Below are 25,678 nucleotides of genomic sequence, written 5' to 3'. Positions count from 1 at the left end.
CAGCCACCGTAGCTTCAACATGGGTGTGCACACATATTTATGCAGCAAATACTTTTCTTTTATATAGTTCTTGCCTCACTTCAATAATCAAAGCTATCAGAAAAGTCAAGAGAATGGATCTCTACATTTGCACAGGCAGCCAAACCCTGCTCCACCTTCACATGTGAGGCTTTTTGATGACCGACCGTGCAAAAGCAAACAATGTGTCACAAATCGAATCAGATTAAAACACACCCTCATACTCATAATCGCTCTTCAATTCTACTCAGTTTAATATTATTTTATGATTTAAGGCAGTTTTTAAACTTTTGAAGAACACTTCCCCTAAAAATGGTCACGTTTATCGTAATTAAAAACTTTCTGTGACTCAAATCTCCTGACTTCAGTGTTGGTTTCAGAGCATTTTCCATCAGAGCACAAATAGCAGAAGTTTAAAAATGATTTATGTATGTTTGGACATTTAGAAATTAAAGAGAAACTTTATATTTGGGGTTGTTGAAGCATCTCTTGGAAAACTTTCAAGTCCCTTCAGTCCAAACTTGCTTTTAGATTCTGCTGTCTCTTTACTTTTCCCGAACACAGGATGCCCTAAGATCCTCTGGCTCTTCTCTTTTAGTTCAGGAACCAGAACGGCCCCTCAGATCCTGCGTGTCCTCTCTTTTAGTTTATGAACCAGGACCCCCCTCAAATCCTCCGGCTCTGAATTAAACTTATTTGTTCTTTTAAAAAGAGACATTTTCCTTCTAATCACTGTAATGACGTGGGGAGTCCGCCCAGTCTGAGACCGAGACAAGACCGAGTAAATATGCCTTTGATTCAGAGACCAGACAGAGACCTTCCAAAAGGTGGTCTCGAGACCATTTCCAGTACTACTACACGCAATTTTCCAATTTAAAAGACAACAGCAAAGCAGCATTATTGTCACACATTCAGACATGTTCAGGTCATGACCTAAGTCGTACATTATTCAAAGGGGGTCTTTTTACAGAAATTCATACTTTGCATGGTAGTCAGAGCAGACATCCAAACGGAGGTAAAGGAAGTTTAAAGCAGTTAGAATGAGTGGAGCAAACCCCACATGGGGGAGGGGTTACTGTCCTTTGTGATGTCATGAAGGGAAAATCTCCCATCGCACACATTTTCTGAAAAGTGGAGCAGGAAAAAGACGGAGAGGATGGACTTTTCTCATAATCAGGTTTTTTTTTTAGACAGACTAGGTACACATATTAGTGTTAGAGAAACATGGTGAAGTACATTTTGCATAATGTGTGACCTTCAATAAGTTAATCTTTGAATTTTGTCCATGATAACTATAAGAAAGTGATGAAAAGTATTCTGTAAAAATATGCCGTTTGTGTTTTGTTCACTCTTGATGTTTTAAAACTATAAATGTTTGTGCTGATTTTTCAGCTACTTTAGAACAAGCTGCATGTTTGAGCAGGCTCTCATGGTCCCCAGAGGATGAATAACTTGTCTTTTGGAACCCCCTGATTTTGATCATTTTGATGATATTAAATATGTAATGATGTACTTCAAACTCAAGAGAGTATGCCAGTGATTTATTACTCAACTTTAAAAGATGAAAAAGGATGGTCTATATCTAAGAAGCAGAAGCAGAGGTATCCACATGTTTAGTCACTTTTCTCTGAAAACCGTGGACTACATTTCCCATAATCAAGCTCGATATCTTATCTCAGACTCTCTGCCAGGTTAATGACAACACCTTAAAAACTCCACCTACACAGAATACAATCCAGGATAACTGATCAAACTTACCAAACCCAAACTGAGATAACTGTGATGACATCACCATGACATCACTGGGATGTTACACAACTGTCAACAACATAACTATAGAAAACAAAATTTTGAATCTAAAGTAAATATTGTGCTTCAAATTTAAAGTGTGTTTGTTTTGTACAGAGACATTGTGCACTAATTGATAGACTGATAGACACCATGAATTCAATTTAGGTAGAAGAGGCTGCCCTACTGATTTCAGTTTTGGTCACAGATGTATCATTAAGCCCAAAACATTTCATATTGTGAGCTACAGGTTATGATGAGTCCAACCCGACTGTAACAGCTGACACAGGCAGCATATGAGCAGCTGCTCATAGTCCAAGCCTCATAAAACAATAACACAACATACTCAAGACAGTAGCACAACTGCAGCTAAAGGATCAACAGAAAATAACAAAAGAGCCATCAGTTATGTTTTCAGCTACGGTGAGAAAGATGAGCTCAAACAGCGGCCACAGCAGCTTAAAGGAGTCTGTTTACACTGTTTTGAAACCTTATACAGACTTTTACACTCGCTGGTTCCCCGCTATATTTTACTGAGTATCATAATAAGTAGAGTTGAAGCAGATCTGATGAATAAGGTCAAAAGAAAGAGTAGCAGCGTACCTGTGAGAGCAGCGTACCTGTGAGAGCAGCGTACCTGTGAGCGCAGCGGAGCTGAGAGTCGGGCAGGTTTCAGGAGGAAGGAAGAAGAGATGCAACGCTGCTTCAAATTTCACTCAGAGGTTGAAGTCCAAGACTGGGGAGTAGGCAGGGTGTGTGTGTGTGTGTGTGTGTGTGTGTGTGTGTGTGTGTGTGTGTGTGTGTGTGTGTGTGTGTGTGTGTGTGTGTGTGTGTGTGTGTGTGTGTGTGTGCCCAAGTGACACGATTACAAGATAAGAAAGGCAGTTAAAGGGAAGAGATGTGATTTTATGAGGCTGTAATATTGTTCAGGAAGTTTGTTGTCGATGCTGAAATATGTACAAGAAATAACACACCCAGTGGATCTTAAAGCGGCTCTTATTTATCAGTTATTAATTAACCTCTACATGCTTCATAATACTGAGTTAATATTGTATTACAGGATTGCTGCGAAACATTCCCAGCTCTGCATAATTCTTCAGTTTTGTTGGACCTTCTTGGCTTTATTGGATAGAACGGCTTTAGAGAGAGAGAGGAAATGTTGGGTTATTGCCCCCCCCCCCCCCCCCCCCCCCTTCTGGTTGTCGCTTGCATCAGTGTGTTAGAAGCCTAAGAGGCCTTGTCTCGACAGCAGAGGCCAGGCTCTCGAGCAGATGGAGCTCCCACAGCATTCAGCGAGGTGATCAGGAACTACTATCACCCGACGTCCCTGACACCAAGCCACCACCATCAGACTGCGTCGTCCCCACAACCACCGCCGTCCTCATTCATGCACGGCCTGCTCCGACCTCCACCTCAGCGGCGAGGAAGTGTGGACAACAGGAATGCGAGGAATACAGAGGAGAAATCATTCCTGCATATTATCCCATCTCCCCCTATCCCATTTATTTTTTGTTATAACAACGAGTAAGGTCTTTACCTGATCTTTTGTAAAATGTCTCGAGATAACACTTGTTATGAGGCGCTATACAAATGATGATTGATTGATTGCATGTAGCAAAGAGCCAAAGTCGAATTCGACCCCACGTCCGCTGCGACAAGGACCACAGCCTCTGTACACGGGGGCACACGATGTAACCGCTGAGGCTATCCAGCGCCCCTGTGGATTTCTTTTCAATGTTGCATTCCTGGTCAGGATTTAAAAGAGAGTTTGTATCATGAAGAGGAAAAAGAGCTCCAGCAACACTTGTAGTATGAAGATTAACTTGATAAACTTTAGTTAAGGCCACAAGATGAAACGCGTCGGTCTAACAAAGTTGATAAAGGTGAAAATAAAAAGTGTTGCTCTTCAAGCCTTTCACTCTCCGTGCACGTTGGTATACAGTTGGTGAAGTGGTGCCAGAAAACCAGACCCTGCATCTTGAGAGTTTGTATCAAAAAAGGACAATTCCTGACCCCGAACATAAATGATCAGTCTTCATCACTAAAAGGGCTTGCCTATACTGTGTCTGTTATCTCTCATATGATGTCGTGTTCAGCTGCTGCTATTGTGTAAGTGCACATTCAGATTTATAGCACAATAAAATCAGCGCCACTGACTCGGCAGGCTCGCTCGCTCTCATTTATACCTACCTTCCTCCAATGGCGTCTCTTGATAGTGTCCCTGGTGATCATCATCACCGCCCAGAACTGAGTGAAGGACTGCCTCAGACGCTTATAGTACTTCCTAAAAGAAGACAGGGGGCAGCAACACACAAACACAGAGCACCCCGTGTTAGTGTATGTCTGTGACCTCACCTCTATTTCTGCTCACTATCTGCTTCATACTTTATACTGCAGCGTCATTTTAATGTTCCTCTCCTCTCTGCTCTTTTTGCTCTCTGTACCTGGCCTGATGTTCCTCTCCTCTCTGCTCTTTTTGCTCTATGAACCCGGCCTGATGTTCCTCTCCTCTCTGCTCTTTTTGCTCTCTGTACCCGGCCTGATGTTCCTCTCCTCTCTGCTCTTTTTGCTCTCTGTACCCGGCCTGATGTTCCTCTCCTCTCTGCTCTTTTTGCTCTCTGAACCCGGCCTGATGTTCCTCTCCTCTCTGCTCTTTTTGCTTTCTGTACCTGGCCTGATGTTCCTCTCCTCTCTGCTCTTTTTGCTCTCTGTACCCGGCCTGATGTTCCTCTCCTCTCTGCTCTTTTTGCTCTCTGTACCCGGCCTGATGTTCCTCTCCTCTCTGCTCTTTTTGTCTCTCTGTACCCGGCCTGATGTTCCTCTCCTCTCTGCTCTTTTGTCTCTCTGTACCTGGCCTGATGTCCTCTGATGTGGCTCTGGATGACGATAGCCTTCTGTTTGAAGAACTTGAAGTTCCTCCTGCAGATGAAGCCTCTGATGTTCCTCTGGATGGTGATGGCAGCCCAGGTCTGTGTGCTGCTCCACTTCTCCTCCAGCTGCTGGAACAGAAGCTCCTTCAGGAACACCTGACACAGGTACACACACATGTAAACCAATCATGTTGATATTTACAAAAAACTTAAAGTCAGAATCATGAAAAGACAGTGAGACACCTTTGTGAGTCCCATCTGGTAGTGTCCGTCCTCTGCACCAACCGCGTCCAGGAGAGTGACCGTCTGCTCTCTGTCTGACACTTCATCGACCCGCTGTGGCAGGAGAACGCCATATCTGTGAATACAAACAAACATCTTCCAGCTACTCAGGGGGTTCTTAACCAAAGCGTCTTTTTTTTATCGTAAACAGAGGAGAGAAGGAATTGAGGGCCATAAACCTTGCATGTCTCATAATGACCACGAAAAACCAAATAAAATGATCTTCTGGGAAGGTAAATAGAGGTCAATGTGACAGCAGACAGCGTGAGTCAGGGCGTCAGTGTGCCCTGACTGTCTATAAAGATAGCTTAACCACTCTGTACATTAAATGGACTTGAGCTTGTAGCTTTTCCAGTCTTCTGACTACTCAAACACCGCAGGTCACACCTACACATTCTATGTAAAGTGTCCATCAGTATTAACTAATCCATTCATACACATTCATACGCCACCAACGAAGCAGCGGGAGCAACCTGGGATTAAGTGTCTTTCCCAAGGACGCATCGGACTCCTGACCCCTGACCCTCCGGTTGAGCGTTAAATGTTAATAGGACAAACAATACTTTTTTTGCATTTTTTCAGGATAACGAGATAAATAGATACAGAATTCAAAAATCACTACAAGCTTTTGAAATACAATGCAGTTTTAAGAACACCACTCACACACAAAATAATGTATGGACACAAATACATCGTATGACTCGCTCTGACCATATGATCAGTTTTTTCCTCTCGAGTTGCTAGTCCGACTCTAAACAACTCAAAAACCCAGATATTCTCTCTCCGTCATCCAAATGAACACAGACAAAATCAAAAGCCCCCCACAGTGTCCAATCCGTTCTAGAGGCTTAATTATCATCAGGCTACATAGCAAATTGGTTTTGAAAGATGAACTTCACCTGCCATGGATCAGTACTGAACACCTCTCAACAACGCAGCAACAGGTGAAAAGGATGAGGGTTGGGGGGGGGGGGGGGCATGCTCAGTATGTTTCAGCACCTCTCTACAAAGTACGAGTACTGTATGCGGGTGGGGAATCCCTCTTTCCTGATGTGGATGGTCTCCAGCATCCCAGCATGCCTCAGCTGGGCCGACATGTAGTCTACGTCAAAGAGCCCAGGGAGCTGGAAGAGGACATGAGAGATACAGCGCGTGGTTCAACATTGAGATCTGATGTAAGGAGACTAATTATCAACAGTGCTAACTGTTATCTGGTGTTACCTTGACATAGTTTGGCTTCAGACAACGAATAAAAGTGGTTTTGCATCTGAGGGTTGAAGGAAAATGTATTAGCGCAAGTGATTTATCAAGAAAGTGTAACTTTAAAACCTTTAGATGGAGAAAAGCTTCTTAGAGCTGAAATACCATATCTAAAGAGATCCAAAGACAGATGGGGAAATGTAACTTGTGTGTTCTGTGAGGTAAATTTACTGTTTTTGTCAATGGACTGGAGAGAGAGCGATATAACAGCACTTCCTGGTTAAAAAGAGATATTCTTAACAGAAAGATTCATGAAGGGGGATAAATAAGCATTCTTTGTGGATGCACTTTGACCGGGTACATTTTTTCTCAAAGGATTATGTTGCAGCCATAATGGACAAACTTTCCGGCGGGGAGATTCCATAAATGGTTCAAAAGGGATAATATAAATATAAAATATAAAAAATGGGCCTCATCTTGAATATTCCCTCACTGATGATTTATGGAAAGAATCTTGAACAACTTTGACAGATGGCATATTTCGTTCCACGACGTTTACTGAAACCTTATTCTCCACAAACACAACACCCCAGTGAGATTTTAAATGTATTCAGTGAAACGCTTTTCCTCATGTTGGCTTTCACGCCGATTTGCAGCTTTGGTTACAGTCAGTCTGGGCTGTATGTTGGTACCTCTCCAGACGAGTGGTGAGTTCAGTCAGGGACTGAAGGAAGTGTGAGGCAGCTGTAGACGGCTGCTGTCGGAGGCCTTTCCCTCTCCAGCCGAGCTCTCTCTGCTGAATGTAACCATCCTGAACCTTCCTGAACAGCTCCGACACCATCTGAAAGACACAACACTTTTGTTTATCAGTAAACAAAATGATCCAACTATAGACCTCAGGAACTTATTCATAGTTCTAGGAAATGTTGGAACCCTGCCCCAGCCTCTAGGGGCAGTGCTCAGTTTGGTTTGGTCATTAAATAAATCTGATTGGTTCAAAAATATCGACTAGACTGTAAATATGAATGGGCAAAGCTTGAGTGACATCACCCATCTGTTCCTGCAGGGGGCTTTGGAGTCCCATCGATGGGGGTCTCGATGCTGGAAATGCTGTCTCACCCTAACTTGCAGTCACCCTGACCACAGGCTGAGAGCTGGAGCTGAGGCGGGTTTTAAGCCTCCTGACAAACCATTACACCGCGCCCGCCTGTCAATCATGTCAGCTACACGCCTTATTGTAAATAACTCTTATCCTTCATCAAATAAAAACAGGTTAGTTACAAAAAACCCCGTACAGTGTGTGCCGATCGAGAGACATGAGCTAATCAGACCTATTTCATTTTTGAACCAGGCTGTAAACATGTTTATTTATGCTGTAAAAACTGGCTTTTTTGAATGGGTGACTTCCTGTGCTTCTGCAGACAGCCTCAAGCGGACAATACACGGACTGCAGGTTTTAGAACTTTTGTGATGGCTTCATTTTTTAACACTGGAGGTGGCCACTTGGTTCAGACCAGTTGAGAACCACTGGTATAGAGCAGTGGTTCTCAACTGGTCTAGCCTAAGGACCCACCACCAACTCCTTCATGAAAATTGTGACCCAAATTTCTGATATTTGTTCAACCAATCAGATTAATTAAATGAAAAATAACACAGTTCACACCTCAGATTGGACAAAATCAATTCAAGACAATTTTCTTTTACAGTCACATGTTCGCGGCCCACTGAAAACACTTTTGGGTCCCGACCCACCAGTTGAGAACCACTGGTTTAGAGGAACCGTTATGGCTCTCGCTTTGGAGTAGGTACTCTCCCAGCACCATGGCGCTGTGAAGGCAGACGGTGTGAAGTTCTCAGGAAACTCCCTAGTGGATATTTCCTCTTCAAAAAGTCCCCAGAACAGTTTTGTTCCGAAAACTCCTCATGATTTCTGTTTGGAGTAACTTTTGTTATTGTTTTGTCCAACACCAAAATGATGCGTCAAAGACGTGATATAAAGAATTTGCTATGAGAACTACACAACAATCTTTTTTGTTATACTGTAGGTGAGTGCAATAGAAATGCTTTATGAGAATGCTCAGCAATCTGACAATAAAGAAAAACATGCAATCGAAAAATTACAGAGTTCAGAAGGTAATCTTTCATGGATTAAAATTTTACTCGAGTTAATCACCTTTGTTCACGTCCAATTGTCTTTTATAATGTATTGGTTTTACTCAGTTTATCTTATTTACACTTCACGTATTCACATTTGAATCTGAGTCTTAATTTTTTATTTCATCATCGATCCCTCCACCTTGGTTGGCTGTTTACCTTTCTTGTGTCTTGTTAGTCTGATTGTTTTTTCAGTTACCTATGAACCAATCGGAGCATTTTATGCTTTGTGACTATGACTATTATGTGATCAAATTATCTTGTCCAAGGCATGTCTGTAAGCATTTTGGAAATTGAGGAGACCTATTTCTGTAATTTTTAAAGTTAAATGTTTTCCCATTCTTGCTTAATGTTGGATTTCAGTTGCTCAGCTGTTCTTATGTATTTTGTCATGTTTACATTTCACAACATTTTGGTAATTGGTGACAAGTCGAGAATGCAGGCGGGCCAGTTTAACACTCAGACTTTCACATTTCACAACTTCTCCAGTCTTTTGTTACCCTGTCCCAACTTTTTTTTAACTGTGGCTGTAGTGGAAATTTTGTTTTGCTATACATTTTAAACAGGCTTATATCAGCAGCAGCCTAATATGGATCCTATACCAGCTTGTTCACCTTTAACCGACTCCTGGCAAAAAGCTCCAACACTTCTGTCCTGAACTGGTCGTGGTTCTTATTCAGGAAATTATGAACCTAGAAGAGAGATTTTTTTTTACATATATATGTTGGTGCTGCACAGGCTGCTGTGTTGAATCTGCTTTATAAATCAGTGTGCTGTGCTTGATACCTGATAAGTGACAGCTCCAGCGTAATGATAGACAGTAAAGACTGGCAGTGGGTTCTTGGGCTTGGCATAGAAGGGGCTGTTCCCATGGTGATAGTGGCACTTCTGGAGGAAAGTGTGGTCTGTGGCCTAATAAAATGAAACATCAAAACAGTACCAAAAACACATTGTTTTAGTTAGCTTTTGAATATATTACACTCCTCCATACCGATTCAGATTTAGTACAAAATGTAAGTCCTGTGTTAAAACATCTCAGAATAAATGTTAAAATGCTGGTTAATCAATTGGGTTCAACATTTTGAAACAAGCCATACTTATGGAAGCCTTAACAGGCAGGCATCCATACATTTTGTTTTACTCTGATTTCCCTCTCCCACTCTCGAGATCTTGAGAAATTAACTTGTTATTAGGGGTAAATCCAGTGTTCTTCTCCATAGATAAGATAAAGTTAACTCTTTATCTAAAAAAAAATATGAAAATAAAAAGTATGGATGTATTTCCACTAAGGGCTTCTTTACATACTTTGATAAAAGTTTTTGATAATATATATCGAATGTGAGAAAAAAATATAATTTCCTGCAAGACATTGTTACTTTCCCCTAATGGCCATTCTTTAAATCATGCTTTGTTAGTTATGTCTGAAACACACTTTTAATATTTTTTTATCTGAAGCCAAATGGAGAGCAGCAGTTGTGTGATGTGTTAAAGTCCATTCTCATTACTGCCCCTAGAGGCTGGGACAGGGACTTGATTCATTAATGCCTTTAGTTGAGGCAGAGTAGGAAATTCGGGAGAGAGAGTGGGGAATGACATGTGGAATAGGACCTGAGGGTCAGAGTTAGACCTGGGGCAACCACTTCGAGACTGTAACCTCTGCACACAGGGCACACAACTAACATTTATAGGCTAATGTCTTGGAAGTCCTCTCCCAGCTGCCTTAAAGAAAAACTACATTTAGAGTTTGAATTTCGGATAAGACCTTAAAAGCTACATTGATTTCCTTTATTTTTATTTTTGAGATCACTAGAATAATAGAATGATATGAAGAGCAATGGACTGCTGCGTCTGACCACACCGCCATCTTGACATTAGGGCCACTAGTGTATCCGTGATGGTCAGGTTACATATAGTATAGGGGTGTATATATGTGTGTTTGTACCTGGGGGAGGCAGGTCTGGTCGTCCAGTATTCGTAGGATGCCGTGTGGTCTGGAGGAGATCAGGTCCAGGCAGGAGTGGAAGTTTTTGAGTGGCATTGGGTACCACTGGATCTGTTCTGCACTGTACTCCTCCTAAAATACACACAAACATAAAATAATATTATAGACTACACTCGGTGTCAGCATAAAGGGATATCTTGCAGGTGCTAGAGAGCTCAACAGTGGGGTTTTGGAAGTAAAAATCCCATTCATTTATTTCACAGTGGATTTGATCTTTAACCATAACATCATAACCACACAAGGTAGACTTACCACAAGCTACTTGAATTTGAGTATATATATATATATATATATATATATATATATATATATATATATATGCTCCTGTGAAAGACCTTGAAAAACATGGATTAATCGAACTACACTACCCACAATCTGAGAGTATCACAGTGACGTCTCTGATTGGTGGAGCCTGCTGTTATCATGGAAATGTTAACCGACCCCACAAATTTCAGCTGTCGGGTGCTATCGCTGACATTTAATTGAAGTTCAACCCACTATACAGTATATACACAAACTACAATATATTAAAACATTATAATTATTAAATTAGGTCCATTTACATTCAGAAAGAAGCATGCTAAACCATCGTTTGTTTGGTCTCATTGGAGAATGGGATGTCGGATGTCAAGTTCCTGCCCTCCCGGAAAAAACAAATATGTACACAGTCTTGTACCTTTACCTTTTTCTATGTTTTACAATTTGATTTTTTTCTGCGCTGAAACCAAAGTTTTTTAGTCAAGAGTAGCTGGTTGTCTTGGTTCCATTAAAAATATTATGAAGATTTTCTGAAATGTCAATGGAGGATTTGAATGGGGAAATTTAGTTACGGAACCAGAGAAAAGTGAAAAAGTGGACGGTCACTGTTGAGCTCTATGTGATTGGGGTGATCTGACATTTTTAAATCTAGTTCATGACCACTGACCTGCTCCTGTGAGATCACTGCTTTGTTGACAAAGTGCTGCAGCTGCTCATTGGCAAAGTTGATACACAGCTGCTCAAAACTGTTCACTGCAAGATCCTAAGAAAGACAAGGATAGTGGGAAAGTACATCCAACAAGCAAGTCCTCACATCTCAGTCTGGACTGAATACCAACCTCAAACCCGTAGATGTCGACTATTCCCACTGTGCTGTCCATCTCTGTGGGACTCAGCCAGTCATTGATCTGCTCGAGCAACCAGTCAAACAGCACTGAATATAAGGCTTTGGCAATAGCATCTCTGCAAAGACGACAAGGAGGAGAGGATGAATATGTACAGTTCAATAAAAGAATATCAAGGTCACTTCCGATTTTAACATCAGGATAACATCTATTGTCATAGAGAGTAGTGCTCAGCCTCAGTGCAAAGTTACAGAGAATAAAGCATAAAATAAAGGCTTATGTCACCATAATCTGTTTGACAAAGTACCATCAATATCAAACAATGTATATTTAATTTAGAGAAACTGTGAGGTTAATTTCAGGTTAATGGGATTTTGGTGTTCCGTTAAACAAAGAGTGTAGTGAAATCCTCTTTAAAGCAACGGTAATCCTAATCCTTTAAAATCTGTATAATGGTCGGGTTGATCCAATCCAGTTTTTTTTTCTATTGGAGGTATCCCATGTTCTTCCAGCTGGCACAACCAGAACATCACGAGTTAATAACATATTTCCTCTATGCCTGGAAACTCTGAGGGATCACAGACGAGCAAGAGGAAGATTTTGGCAAATTACATATGGCCTGCCTTCCTTCAGCTGCTTCATACACTTCAAACATAACATAACATAAGGGACCAATGATAAATGGCAGAAAATGGGTTGATGAACATATTTAACATTTTTTAAGGGTTTTGGGGGGTCTTTTTGGCCTTTTAATTTACAGGATAGAGTAAGAGAGACAGGAAATAAGGGGGAGAGCGAGTGGGGGACGATATGACCAAACAGTGTCAGGATTGGGTGTAACAACAACCAATATGACAAGGACAATTGTCTCTGTACAAGGGATGCCTGCACCAACTAAACTAAACTGGTGCCCTAGGAAAAAACAATGCACAAAATTCAAATTTTGGTTTGAGAGACTAATTGACTGCATCCCGCTCCCACAAAGGTTAGAGAAAATTGTCTTACCTAGATTCTATGGCACTTTCCACAGACAGAGGGCAGTAGATCCTGTCATAAGTCGTCTCCTGTTGACAAAAAAAGATGCAAATGTTTGCACATTTGAATATATATAATACCAACTAAGAGGCATTACAGGCCACTTACTGTTACTCTGTGGGTGATGACAGTCTGTAGGGCCTCTGAGGAAATCTGCAACAAGGAGCCGACCCTCCTTGCCTCGGCCTCACTGAAGACACGAGCCACCTCAAACGACTCGCTCTGATGCACAAACAACAACTGAGGTATGATATCAATGTCAGATTGAATTCTCACTACTACTGCTGTACACACACCTCATAGGAGCTGAAGCACATGTTGCCGAGCTGCAGGATAGAAGAGAGGATGGCCCAGACAGTAGAGATATGGTCGGCATGCAGACCGATGGTCTCAAAGCACTGAACCAAAAGCTGGAAGTCCTGCTTGTCCTGCTTCCCCTTCAATTCACAAGCACCACCCTAGAGAAGGAAAGGGAACAAATACAGTTTTTAAACTTATAATGAACAAAAAAACAGACATTGAGAATATTTCTGTGTTCACTGATGTATGCTGTACTTGGTTCAGGTAGTAATAGGTCTCGGCTCCTTGCAGGTAGAGCTCCTGTTTGTCATAGTCATTCAGACCTGCCAGCAGCTCATAAAACACATGGTAGTTCCTCTCTTCATTGGCCTAAGAGAAACATTTGCAGGAAAATGTAATTAGTTCATGACTGTGTAAGAGCCCAAATTGAGCCAGACAGGTCTGAATGAAAACAAGTCAGAATATCAATCACATTAGCAATGACTTGAAACGAGTCTTGGGGAACATCTGATGTCAAGGAAGCATAGGAGGCTCTATTAAAAAAAGAGTAGCTTGGTGCAGCAAAAAAAAAAACAAATACATGAATGTGAATTAGTTTTTTAGGCTGTGGACGTCATTAAAATTTTAAAATGATGTACTATGAGCAAGCACCAGTTTTTAAACTAAGTAAACTGAACTTTGAGCTAGCTCTTTTAAAGTGTGATCTTTCACAACACTGTAAACCAAAGTGGATGACACTCCAACCAACGAACAACACATTTCCATCCCCACATTTGAAATGCTAACCCTTCTTATCATTAATTCTCTTCTCCTCAAAGAGGCCAAACCACTCAACCAGGGAAGGTGCTTGAGACTTTCTACAATCAATCCCATGTAATCAGGTGATCTTTTACACTAATTTGGACTCCACGATGTCTGGAGACAGCATACCTCACTCAGTGTTCTCACCTGAAAGACAACCCTGGACTTCTCAAGGAGGTACTTCGACAAAGACGTCCCAACAACAACCCCACTGTCAACCAAGATGAGAGAGTCAACCAATAAACCAGCTGTCACCAATCTCATCAGAGGGAGCATCAAGGAATAACATTTTCTAAAAAGGGTAACACATAGTGGACTCACTGGAGAATGTGGATATGGAGGTACTTGCCAAAGCGGCTGGAGTTGTTGTTGAGGATGGTCTTGGCATTCCCGAAACTCTCCAGGATTGGAAAGGCTTCCATAGGCTGGAAAAGGTGGAGAAAGAAAGAAGTGAATCAAAGATGAAAAGAAAAGGAGGACTAGAAAGAACATGTCTCTCACACTAAATTACTCATCAAACCTTTAAGAACATGAAGAAATGTGTTTGTTTGTGTTTCCTCAATGAGTTACCTGTCTCAGGTTGTCATTTATTCCCTGATACATGGAGCTTAGATAGTGGACAATCAGCTTGGTAGCTTCAGTTTTCCCTGAACCACTCTGGCCACTAAACGGGAAATTAGAAAAATACCTTATTATGACAAAACTTTTTTGAGTGTGGACTTTTAAAGACTTGATAAGATAACTGATGATGGAGAGGTGACAGACCCCCTTGTCATTATGAACCAGGGATGATTTGGTTGATTTGGATGATTTGATGTGACATAACCAGTCTTCAAATGTGCTCCCTGAAGGAGGAAGACCCTGAATTGGGAAATAGCTTGGGCCTATGCTGAAGTTCCATTTTAGTGGAAATGGTATAACACTTGAACTGCCTATAGGAACCATATTTATTTATCTTAAACTAAACACAATTCATTCAAATACTGAGAAAAAGTGGGATGATTTGAGTACCTGATGATAATGCATTGCTCCTCAGTTGAGGCTTGAGACTGACAGAAAGCGACGTCAGCTATGGCATATACGTGCCTGAAGACAAAACAGAACCACATTGTAGTGATGAAAACATTAGGGGAGCAGATTTCTGAGGAGACTAAAACCTTCGATTGTAATAAAAGTTAGCAGGATATTGAACAGCATATGTTTTCTCACGGGGGGTTTCTCTGCGGCTCTCTGCCCTGGTATTTCAGTCTCAGCTCCTCTTTGTAAATGTTGAGCGGCTTGAAGGGGTTAATGGACAGCAACATGTTTCCAATGTAAGTCTGAAAAACAAAACAACGACAGCCAAAAACAGAATGAACAGCTTTTAGCAAAGGTAACAGGTATTGCTGGTTGTCAGTGATAATGCACTAAAACTAATCTGTAATTATATTTTCTTATTTTTAACCTTAATAGACATTTGAACCATATTCTCATGGCGACCATGTTACCATGCTGTTAGCTCAGGGTCAGATGCCTAATTGGTGTTGATTTGTCTTACTGGTATGCTCCTGGTGTAAGTTATATTAACCTTTGAAATCTGTGCAACTGTTTTGATTATTGACAAAGTACACAGATAATGGAAATTATAAATCTGAGCATAATTGGCCAAATTATGACTTCATAAAACACATTAAATTACCCGTTAGCTAGCGCTAATGTTAGCATTCAGCCACTTCCTGGTTAACATTTACATTTGAGAATCACGGATACAAATAGATATTAACGCTCATTTAGAGGGAAATTATTTGAGCACTCGGTTAAACTAACGTAACATTAACTGTGCCTTCAAGCTCCACTGTCACATTGCTGTATCATCATGCAGTGTATAAAACATAATTTTCTTTTCAATGTTTGTACAAGCAATTTGATCATTTGATTAACTAACCTCTTTAGCAGTGTTAACTTTAATGTTACGGTTTTGTTTTTTGTTTTGCACACCAAAAATACACAGTTTACAGTACGTAAGGACAGATGCTGGAGGTCTTACATTTAACAAGATAAACGTGCGCTCAATTTATAAAGAGGTTGTGCAAAATAGAAAGTGTGCTTGGGTTTAGAAAAAACATCTCTATTTCACCTCCAAAGCTCCGAAGGAAAGAGTCTCAGAGGGGGGAATAAAAAGTTTGAATTTATACTGGTACAAATATCCACTGGGAAGTGTTTCATTTCTTCTTGAAATATTTCTGAATCAGCATATTGAGAAAATAAAATCCCTGATGTATCATATATGATACGAAACAAAACGACATTCAATGTTTCAATTCAAGTCAAACAACATTCATTTGTTGAAGAAAGCCATGAAGAAAACAAGATGAAGGTATCAACATGGCGAGAGGTAGAGCAAGAACTTTAACACAGTTCATGTTGTGTCAGCTGAAGGACTCAAACATAAAGATGTACATGGACGCAAACAAAATGTGTAACACTGCATAAAGACAACTATCAGATACTGTATTTTTTCTACTTTCTTGGAAAATATATCTCATAACACTGAATGTCTTTATCTAAATGAGTCAGTACACCTCATTTAAAGACAATCAAGTAAAATGTTACTTGCTTGCCCAATTGGCAGATTATTTTTTTTACTTATTTCAATCAATTCGGGCCTTATTTTCTGCTTTTTATAACTTTACATAGCCTCTTTCTCTGGACTTTTCAGGTGAAAATGGCTAAAATACGTGTAATGGGATATTCCCTTCTGACAAGAAATAAAACAAATACATTTTCTTAGGTATGACTATTTGAGGTGAATAGCTTTAATACGCTTGTTAATTTGTTTAGTGGTTGCATGGTATGTGATGTAATAGATCAACCAGAAGAAGGTCCAGTGGTAGCTGAAAGGAGGCATATGGCCACCTACTGTAGTGGAACAGGACATCAATAAATTGATTCTCCCTCGGTACATGTATACTCGGTAAAGGACAGTCGTCCAATTAAAAGGCCTTATCAAGCTTTAACCTCAGCTTGAATGAACTGTGCATGTAAAATGACTAACTGGTGATAGAATAAAATGTGTCTGTATTAACTAAGGCTAATTTGCATTTAAGGTAGGTAAGGTGAGGTAAGTTAGCTTGTTAGCCTCAGTGCTCAACAGTTACATTGGCCAAGCTTACTCTTCCCTTCCCCCCTGCAGAATTGGTGTGTTTGATGCATGCATCTCGTTTCTGAAGATAAAAGATAAAAATGCCAGTTCCAAGACGGAATATTTTCAACCAAATAACAGAAAGTTTTTACCTGCTTTTAAATTCTTTAGATAATAGTGTGCAGTCAGTGATGAAACTTACATAAATACAGTCACGCTGGAACCTCTTCTTCAGATTCAGAAGCACAGAGCTCTCACACACTTGTCTGAAAAAAACAGAAAACAGGTTGAAAAAGAACATATTTATACTGTCCTTCATGTACTGTTTGAGTGTTTGTGTGTGGACTCACTCCAGCTGAGACAGATCGTCCACTTCGTCCACCTCTACAGCCCTCTGGCCCCCAGAAATCACCACCTGAAAAACATGAGTAGAACAAGAGTCAAAAATAAGGCTTGTCACCCCCCAGTCGGACAGGACCTCGAACCTCAGACAACTGAACCCTTACCTTCTCTATAAACATTCTTCTGCTTTGACTAACGATGATTACATTAGTTATTAGTCTCCTCGAGAGCCCTTAATGGTTTAAGATGTGTTTTGTTTCTGCACTTACCTGCTGCTAATGTTCCCCTCCACTCATAACCTTTTCACAGCAAGTGACCAATCCAGTTGCAGCTGTGGAGCCGTGTGATAGCTGATATACTGCAATCTCATACCAGTGCGCTGTGCTGTGTTGTATGCTCTATTATCAGTACAGACGAGGAAATAAATAAACCAGCAGCAAGTCTTTTATGTCCTTTTGTCTTGTGTGCACAGAGGCAATAAGTGATGGGGCACAGCTGATAAACTGACACTCTGAGCCTTTTGCCTTTACACCACCGATGTTTCTGTTGAACTTCAGGTAATGTTCTTCCCTTCGGTGTTGATGTGGTTCATGGAAAATGCAACCTCATAAAGAGGGTGTCATTCTCTCTGTCCATTTTGACAATGTTTCCATTTGTAATGGTATGTTTATTTTTACAGAAATTACGGTCTAGAGAACTATCCATGCATCCATTATCAATACCGCTTGTCCTGTCTGGGGTCGCGATGGGGCTGGAGCCGATCCATGAGAGGCGGGGTGCACTCTTTACTGGTCGCCAGTCAATCACAGGGACATGTAGAGACAAATAAACTTACATTCACACCTGCTACAGGCAATTTTAAAATTCACTAATTAACCTTATGAGAACACCTAAGGTCTGTGGAGGGAAGCCAGAGGGAACCCACACATGCAGAGAGAACATGCAAACTCCACACAGAGTCACTGTCCGACGGTGGATTTGATCAAGGAACCTTCTTGCTGGGAATTAAGGAGACAGAACGTTAATTAACATAGATCCTGTCCAATCCTGTTGGCATGTCTGAAGATTTTAATAATTTATGAGGATACGCTTTTGTACCTCATGTGGAAACCACCACAGCACGGTGTAACTTCAACCAACTATCAAGATATTTCACACAGTCTGACACCCTGAAGACGGCTGTTTGTGCCGCTATGCGTTGGTTGCTACCCAGCTTTTCAATGACCTACAATGTTTTTAACATTGCCATGATGAAAAATCCAATTTAATAAAACTGTTTTGAATTTCCGTGGTCTGCACTGAAGAGAACCTTCACAACACTTTGGTTGAACTTCCAAGCACTCCAGACTCCCAGACTTTTTATATTTCATACAGTGTCAAGTGTGTTCTGTAGGTTTAGGAGAACAATTAAAGGAGAGACGTTAAATAAGCTGTCCAAATTTCAGGTTATCTTTAAGTGAAGAATGAAATCTGCTGTGTTAACACCATCGTGCCAGCCTGCAGGAGCACCAGGCTCTTAAATGGAGTGAGAGATGACAGTGATTGGTTTGATTCATGTTACGCAAAATAATCGCCCAACGTATAATCAAGCGACTTAATGCATCTCTTTTCACCACAATTGTGGGCTGTGTAACAAGCGAAATGTATTCAGACACATCCCAAATCCCTTTGAGCCACTTCATAGCAGTTTGGTTTGCTTTACCCCAGAGAATAGACCACAGAGATTTTTGATATATGATAATCTAATTGGGTCCATTTGTTATTTCTTCATTTTCCCAAGAGCATAAACTAATGGTTGTATAGGTAGGTTGCATGGAAATGTGAGTGAAGGAAAAAATTAGCTCAGGCAAAGATATGTTCGCTAAAGACGTGAAAGATTTGTGATTAATGAAAGACTTTATGACTTCCATTTATAATTGTTGGATTCAAAGATGAGTATTGTTCTTCTTTCGTCCTCCCAGCCAGTGTAGCTAACTGGCCTTTGGACATTTGGTCTTTTTCTTAATAGCATATCAGTACCTGAGTGCTGGTTAGTCGACTCTCCAGCATGTCCTGGGTGGGGTCCTCTGATTCCCAGGGGCCCCTGCCATTGTCTGCAGGAACAGTCCTGGCCTGGCCCTCATCATCGTAGACCGTCCACTTGGTTAGCTTCTCCACCGTCTGGTGGGGCAACAAGTTCTCAGCACGCAGCCAGTCCTGAACCACATAGAAAAGATTGATAACTGAACATAAAGAAAACAATCCACCACACTGATTCAGCAAAAGTTTGTCACAATAGAAACACTAAAGGGACTCGCTCTATCGACCATATTCACACGGTGGCCATCATCCATGCTCAGGGTGGAAGTTTGAGCAGTTACTAGTGAAGTCTGTGTGAAAAAGGCTTAAAGGCTGAGAAACCCTACTTGTGTACCACAACTTTCCTTCCAAAGAATTTGACAAATGGGTTGATGAATTTGAAAAAAAGAAGATTCAAATAAAGTGTAAACAAGTGGATTGAGGCTTATTTCTACGTTGTTTAAGGTAAGACCAGCATCTGTCCGTGACTGAAAACATTGTATTTCTGTCTTGCTAATGTGAACTTAAAATGAACAGTAAGACTGTAAGTGCTGCTAAAGTCAACTAATAATATAACCATATAGCACAGCACTGTCGGTCCTTAAAGCTTGGTGCAGGTAATGGAAGGAAAATAAAAATATAACACATGATTTAACATGAAAATAGTAGTGGAGCTTTAAGAGAGAGCTGCAAAGCTAACGTTACGTTGTAAGCTTAAACACTTCCTGTAAGTTTTATTCAGGCTTATATGAAGGTGTTCAAGACAAGCGTTGGATAAATACACAACATCCTATGGAAGCCCCAAGTGGACATGCATTAATTCAATCAATTAAATGGCACTTTGTGATATCGAGTTAATTGCAGCCGTTTTCTCGAGATCTCCAAAAATCAAATCATCATGGTTAAACCAACTTTGTTATGCTAAAATAATGAGATAAATAAGGGGAGATCTTGAGGAAACAACTGAAACTTCTAGCTATCACAGGAAAACTGAGTAAAATATATTGTATGGATGCATGACCACTCAGGGCTTTTTAAATATTGGATCCATTATTCTCATATTTAAAAGTTAACTAGGAAGAAGTTGAATGCTAACATTAGCTCTGCTCTGATGGTTCTCATTATGAATTATGGTTTTTAACTCAAAATGTGGCCTGATCTTCACCCCAAAATTTTCCGTGTCCATTGTCAGTTGCTTATCAATCGAGAAACAGTTAAATTATGACAACTTGTCAGATTCTAGACGTTTATATGCTTTACATCCTGGAAGAAGCAGTGAGTACACAACGTTTCAAAAAACACTGGGACGCCTTCTCAAACTGTAAAATGTCAAATGTAAAACATTCAAACCCATTTTTTATGTTCATTTTAACAAGACAACAAATCAGATTTGGAAACTGAGAAATGTCATTGTTTTCAGAAAATGATATGCCAAATTTGAATTTGATGACAGTAGTGTTCTAGTTTATGCACCTGTTGCTGTATTTGTGTCACTTCTAAATGTTTCAGTATGAAACAGTACATTTTGCGCCTGCTATTTCCATTTCCATCTATATTAAAAAGGGAATAATCTTCAGAAAAGGTAAATTCTGGGGTTTTTTTTCGGGGGGGGGGGGGGGGGGGGTTTCGAAAATTAAAAAAAAAAAAAGAGAATCGAAAAGACCAAGTACTTTAAATTTTCTGTTTTCTCAACACTAGAGGTATACTGATTTACACAAGTCTATCACAAGTCAAGACAGCAACTGTTTGGAAATCAAGGAGATTAGTTTCCCTAACTTTGAGAGTTGAATAGTCCCATTCTTGTTTAATGAACTATTGAAGCATCCAAACTTATTTGGAAACGTGGTTGTAATAGATGAGTGTGATTTAACAGGAAAATGGCCGCTTTGTGACTATAGCCTATTAGCCTTCCTCTCAGACATGTTGAAGTGACACAATGCCATTTCATAACTGATTTGATGATTTTAAGTCTATGAAAATGTCACACAAACCTGAGGGTCGCCACTCATCCGTGGGTTCCCAGCCCAGTGCACCTCTGGTTGGGTGATACCATATGTACCCCCCTCACCCATGAGCTGGGCAACTTCCCTGTCTGCCTCTTCTTCATACAAGGACCGGACACCTGCCACCCCTGAACCTGCACCCCCATTTGAAAAGGGCTGAGTGGTGGACCTCGGTATCCCAGGTGCAGCCTCTATCACTGGTTCTTGTCTCTTTGCTCGAGTCCGTTCTCCCCCTAATGTTCCTCCTGATAAGGATATCTTGGACAGGTTGATCTGGGAGGGGTCTAGTTTAATTCTGGCAGCCTGTAGAACACTGACTCCATCTTGATTTCCAAGGACTGACTGCCTGTTTCTATCCTCAGTGTTGGAGGATTCTTCCAGTGCAGCGCTGGTTCCTGGGCTCCTCCCTGCTACTTCTCCACCTGTGATTAAACCTCCAGGTAAGGGCTTCTTAATGGACTTCAAAAGGCTGAGATCCGGTTTGACAGGAAGCACGAGCCTGGCGCCTGGTTTCGGGGGTTTGGGCTGTGACGTAGCATGTTCTCCGGTAGTAGTTGACGGTATAGACGCGGTCTCTGACACCTCGGCTGTGTCTGCCTTGCCCAGTTTGTTCATCCTCGGCAGAACCACGGCATATTTGGCCTCTACCTCCTTCTCCCCAGCTTGGTCTGCTTCTTTGCCTCCATCCCCTGCTTTGCCCCTATTTTTCTTGCTGGCAAGGTTGGTTTTACTGGCAACTCTCATCGCCACGCGGTGTTTGAGGATGCTGCTCTTTGATTTTCTGGGAACTTGTTTCTGTGTTATCCGACGGAGTGATAGCCAGCGTGATACGCTGATTGCTCGAGTCCAAGCAGACAGCTTCTTCCTCAAGTTTACCCCCCGCGGCATGTTCTTATGAAGCCAACCAGACATCCTGTTTAGACTGCTCATGCCTTTTCTTTGTGCTATCAAGCGTTCCTTGATTTTGCTCGACTCACCTTCAATCCCCTCACTCTCTGATGTTTCCTCGCCTGACAGCTTGTTTGCTTTGTCTTGGGTAGACATCGTCTTTACCTTCCCCAACAGCAAGCTCTGTGGTCGCCCTTTGATGGCGCTACCAGAGCTCTGCTGCTCCTCCGTCTCCAGAAATGCTTTGAGATCCTTCCCTTTGTTTTTGAGAAGCAGGATTTTGTTTTGGCCTTTGAGTGCTTTAGTCAGAGTTGGTTGAGCCGTCTCCTCTTCCTCATCTTGATCAGCTTCTGCAAGAGTCTCTTCCTCTGCTGTGTCAGGCCTTTGTTGTGGTTGAACTTCCTCTGCGGCAGAACTGGGTTTGTCCTCCTTCTTCTGCTTCTTTTTGTTCTTTTTTTCTTCCTTGGCTTTCTGTTTGGCTTCCTTCTCTAGCCTCTGCTTCTCTGCTTTGGCCCTCTGCTTCTCAGCCTTCTCTGCCTGCTTGTCTGCTTTGGTTTTTTTGAACATCTTCGGCTCTTGCACAGGTTTCGTGGGACGTTGAGTCCGATTAACTTGCCGGCTGGTACGCCTTCCAGATGTTACCCCCTGGGTTATCTCTTCATCTTCACTCCCATCACTACTTACTGCCTTAGTTTCCTTAACCTTCTTCTTTTTTTCCTCTTCCTCTTCTTCACCGGATTCAACCTCTGATTCGTTCCCAGATTTGGCGTCCTCAGAAAGCTCTTGTCTGTCGGATTCCTCGTTTGCCGTCTGCTCTGTGTCTCTTTGGGTATCTGACGCCTCGGCTTCTTCCTCACTGCTCTCCTCACTCCCCGGCGTCTCTGCTGACTCTTTGTTACCACCCGGCTCATCCTCCTTCTCATCGTTACAAGTGTCGTCTTCCGTCACCTCCTCTGAGCTTCCTGCATCACTCTCCTCCTTCTCCTCCTCCTCCTCCTCACTGTCTGTCACTTTGTCACTTTTCTTTATGTCCTGCTTGTTGTTGTTTCTCTTCCCTTGTGTTGTTTGTGATGCTTTTGGTTGAGGTTTGGGCTTGTTAGTCTTGTTTATGCCTCTTGTGAAATGACCATCTTTTTCTTGTTTGGATGATCTACCATTAGCAGGTGTTCTGTTTCCTATTGTGCCCCCATTTGCTTTCTGCAAACAATTCTGTTGTGTCTCTTTCCTTTTAGTTTTATCAGCTTTATTACTTCTTCTACTCTTCACTTCATTTGCCCCGTTTTCCTCCTCCACGGTCGGTGCATCCCCTCCACTTTTTCTTTTTCCATTAGGAACTTTAGAGGAAGGCTCCGAAACTTTGGACCCCTTTTGTCCATCATTTTTCTGTTGACTTCCTTTTTTTGCTTCCTCTGCCTTCCTCTTTGTGGCATTTGTTCTACCTTGGGACTTGACCGGTGACATGGCAGTCAATTCTTCACTGATAAATTACCTAGAAAATGTGAAATACATAAAAAAAAACTTCTTTATTACAAGATGGTATTGACGTGCAGATTTAGAAGTAGAGGGTTAAAGATTTAAACCAATAATGAACAAACCAACGAGATTAGCATTTTAAATAGAATTTAGGACTGTAAGCTGAGTGACACGTCAGTCACAGTCATTGAAACCAGCTCCTCGGGTCGATCCATCAGCATTTAGACCAGGTTTCACACTAAGTCCCCGATCCTTGTACTGCGGCTAAACACACCCAGGTCAGACCTAGTTTATACTCAACTGACCTTTTTTTTCTTTCTGACTGCTAGGCTAACTTTGAGCTTCTATCAACTTCACAAAAATCAATGTAGTGAAAGAAAGCAATCACAAACAGAGGAAAACTAATTGCAAAGTGGCAAAGAATCTTTTCCATGCAGGATGAAATGACTCTCCTTTTTCCTTTCTGAGAAGCAAACAGCAGCTCGTATCTGCAGGTCAGATCTAACCTGCAGTGAAAGGCTATCTTTAGATCCGCCTAAATGTCGTTGTATAGCCTGCACACCCCGGGGGTAGAGCAGTCAGAGCTCTTTCAATGAAATATAGCTTACCAGGCTTCTCAGGTGAAACCCAGGCATGGCTGGGGGGCTGCAAAGTGCTCCAGCTTGTCCTCAAGAGCTGATGTCACAAATACAAACATTCACCCATGTTCAGGAGGAGTCAAACCAATATCCCACCCACTAACATTATATGGCATACGGCCACATGTGTGCTACATGCTTATACACACAATGCCCCCCCCCCCGTCCCCGTCCACAAAGGTGAGCTGGCGTGCACCGACCCGTGCACACACACAAACACAAAGTGCCTTCTGAATAATACAGCTCTGCCTGGCAGGTCATGCAGATCTGCTGCCGTTAATGTGGCCAGCTGGTGAATGGTCGGGACGAAAGGTGAGAGGTGCTGCTGGGAACGATCAACAATAGGTGCTGATGGAGGAGAGAGGGCGAGAAAGAGAGAGGAGAGGTGAGGAGAGAGAAAGGGAGTTCATAACTTGAGAGAAAGAATCCGTCAGTGTGTGCTGGAATTTTGAAGCCGTCACATTTTTAACCGTCAATCTGTCAGAGCAGACCAGCTGTACTCAGACATCCACACATTGTTTCTTCTTTAGAAACCCTGATATTTTAAAGTCTGATCTAAATAGTTTCCTCCCATGTTAAAGATTTAGAAAAAAAGTCAAAGAAATTTGTCATTAATAATTTATTTCAAGCTCCTTTGAGAATTTTTAGCTTGTTATGGCAAAGACTAAAATCAACACTGAATAATCTTTATGGGAAACGGGATCATCTGGAATAAAATTAACTACATTTCTTTTTTTACCTCAAAGATTTATTTTTGGGACTTTATTTTGACAGGACAGTGAATATGAGAGTTGGGATTAGGGGAGGGGGGGGGGGGGGGGGGGGGTGACATGGACTGAAATGATAAATGGCCTTGAGCTTGTATATTTCTTTTCCAGTCTTCTGACTACTCAAAGCGCTTTCACACAGCAGGTCACACCTACACATTCACACACTGATGGTAGAGGCTGCTGTGTAGTGAGACCCTCAGAAGTAACTAATCCCATTCATACACATTCATACACATTCATATGCCGCCGACAAAGCAGCAGGAGCAATTCTGGGTTTAGTGTCTTGCCCAAGGACACATCGGACATGTTGCTGCAGGAGCTGGGGATCAAACCCTCGACCTTCCGGGCGACGACTCTACCAACTGACCCACAGCCGCCCACTATGTCTTACTATCGCTCAGTAATCCTCTAATAAACTCAAACCACATCGAATGCATACCTGTGTTGCTGCCTGAATGTTCGGGCTGTTTTTGTCATTAAGCAAAAAAGGACTTTTCAGACTTGAGTTGTAACCGCTCTACAAAAGCTCCAGGTGTCCAGGTACAATTTTCTAGCCCATTAAACGCCATCAGGTTGCAAATGACGGACTCATCTTGCAGGGTCATCCTCTAACAGCGCCGCTGCTGTGAGCTGGCCTGGTCTCAGCCTGTAGGTCCTCAGAGAGCTCAGGTTGCAGAAAAGCCTCCGTAGCTCAAGGCAATTAGTGGACAAAGCGCCTCATTCTATTATAGATGATCAAAACTCTTGGCTGTGCTTGTATGACAACTGATCCCTCTTTTATCCACTTCGCCAGAGACGACTCCTAAAGACAAAGATTATAGCTGGGCTACTG

General features: G+C 41.7%; 1 protein-coding gene across 1 annotated transcript in view; it reads right to left on the bottom strand.

Moving 5' to 3' along the window:
- The window catches only part of myo15b (myosin XVB), a gene marked incomplete at its 5' end in the record, with an annotated part of 50,761 nt that extends 27,776 nt beyond the window's left edge, over positions 1-22,985 (bottom strand). Inside the window, 24 exon segments of the mRNA XM_061028161.1 lie at positions 3,997-4,090; positions 4,657-4,832; positions 4,920-5,034; positions 5,958-6,082; positions 6,180-6,225; positions 6,851-6,999; positions 8,927-9,004; positions 9,099-9,224; positions 10,255-10,386; positions 11,240-11,335; positions 11,412-11,535; positions 12,423-12,481; positions 12,561-12,674; positions 12,749-12,910; positions 13,008-13,121; positions 13,701-13,764; positions 13,875-13,978; positions 14,124-14,217; positions 14,565-14,639; positions 14,763-14,872; positions 16,877-16,940; positions 17,025-17,089; positions 19,036-19,212; positions 21,066-22,985. Of these exon segments, the coding sequence (XP_060884144.1) occupies positions 3,997-4,090; positions 4,657-4,832; positions 4,920-5,034; positions 5,958-6,082; positions 6,180-6,225; positions 6,851-6,999; positions 8,927-9,004; positions 9,099-9,224; positions 10,255-10,386; positions 11,240-11,335; positions 11,412-11,535; positions 12,423-12,481; positions 12,561-12,674; positions 12,749-12,910; positions 13,008-13,121; positions 13,701-13,764; positions 13,875-13,978; positions 14,124-14,217; positions 14,565-14,639; positions 14,763-14,872; positions 16,877-16,940; positions 17,025-17,089; positions 19,036-19,212; positions 21,066-22,985 (4,383 nt within the window).
- Between the last annotated feature and the right edge of the window lie 2,693 nt (positions 22,986-25,678).

This window comes from Labrus mixtus, chromosome 21, assembly GCF_963584025.1.
Source record: "Labrus mixtus chromosome 21, fLabMix1.1, whole genome shotgun sequence".
NCBI classification, from domain to species: domain Eukaryota; kingdom Metazoa; phylum Chordata; class Actinopteri; order Labriformes; family Labridae; genus Labrus; species Labrus mixtus.
This window is presented reverse-complemented; position numbering and strand designations above follow the sequence as displayed.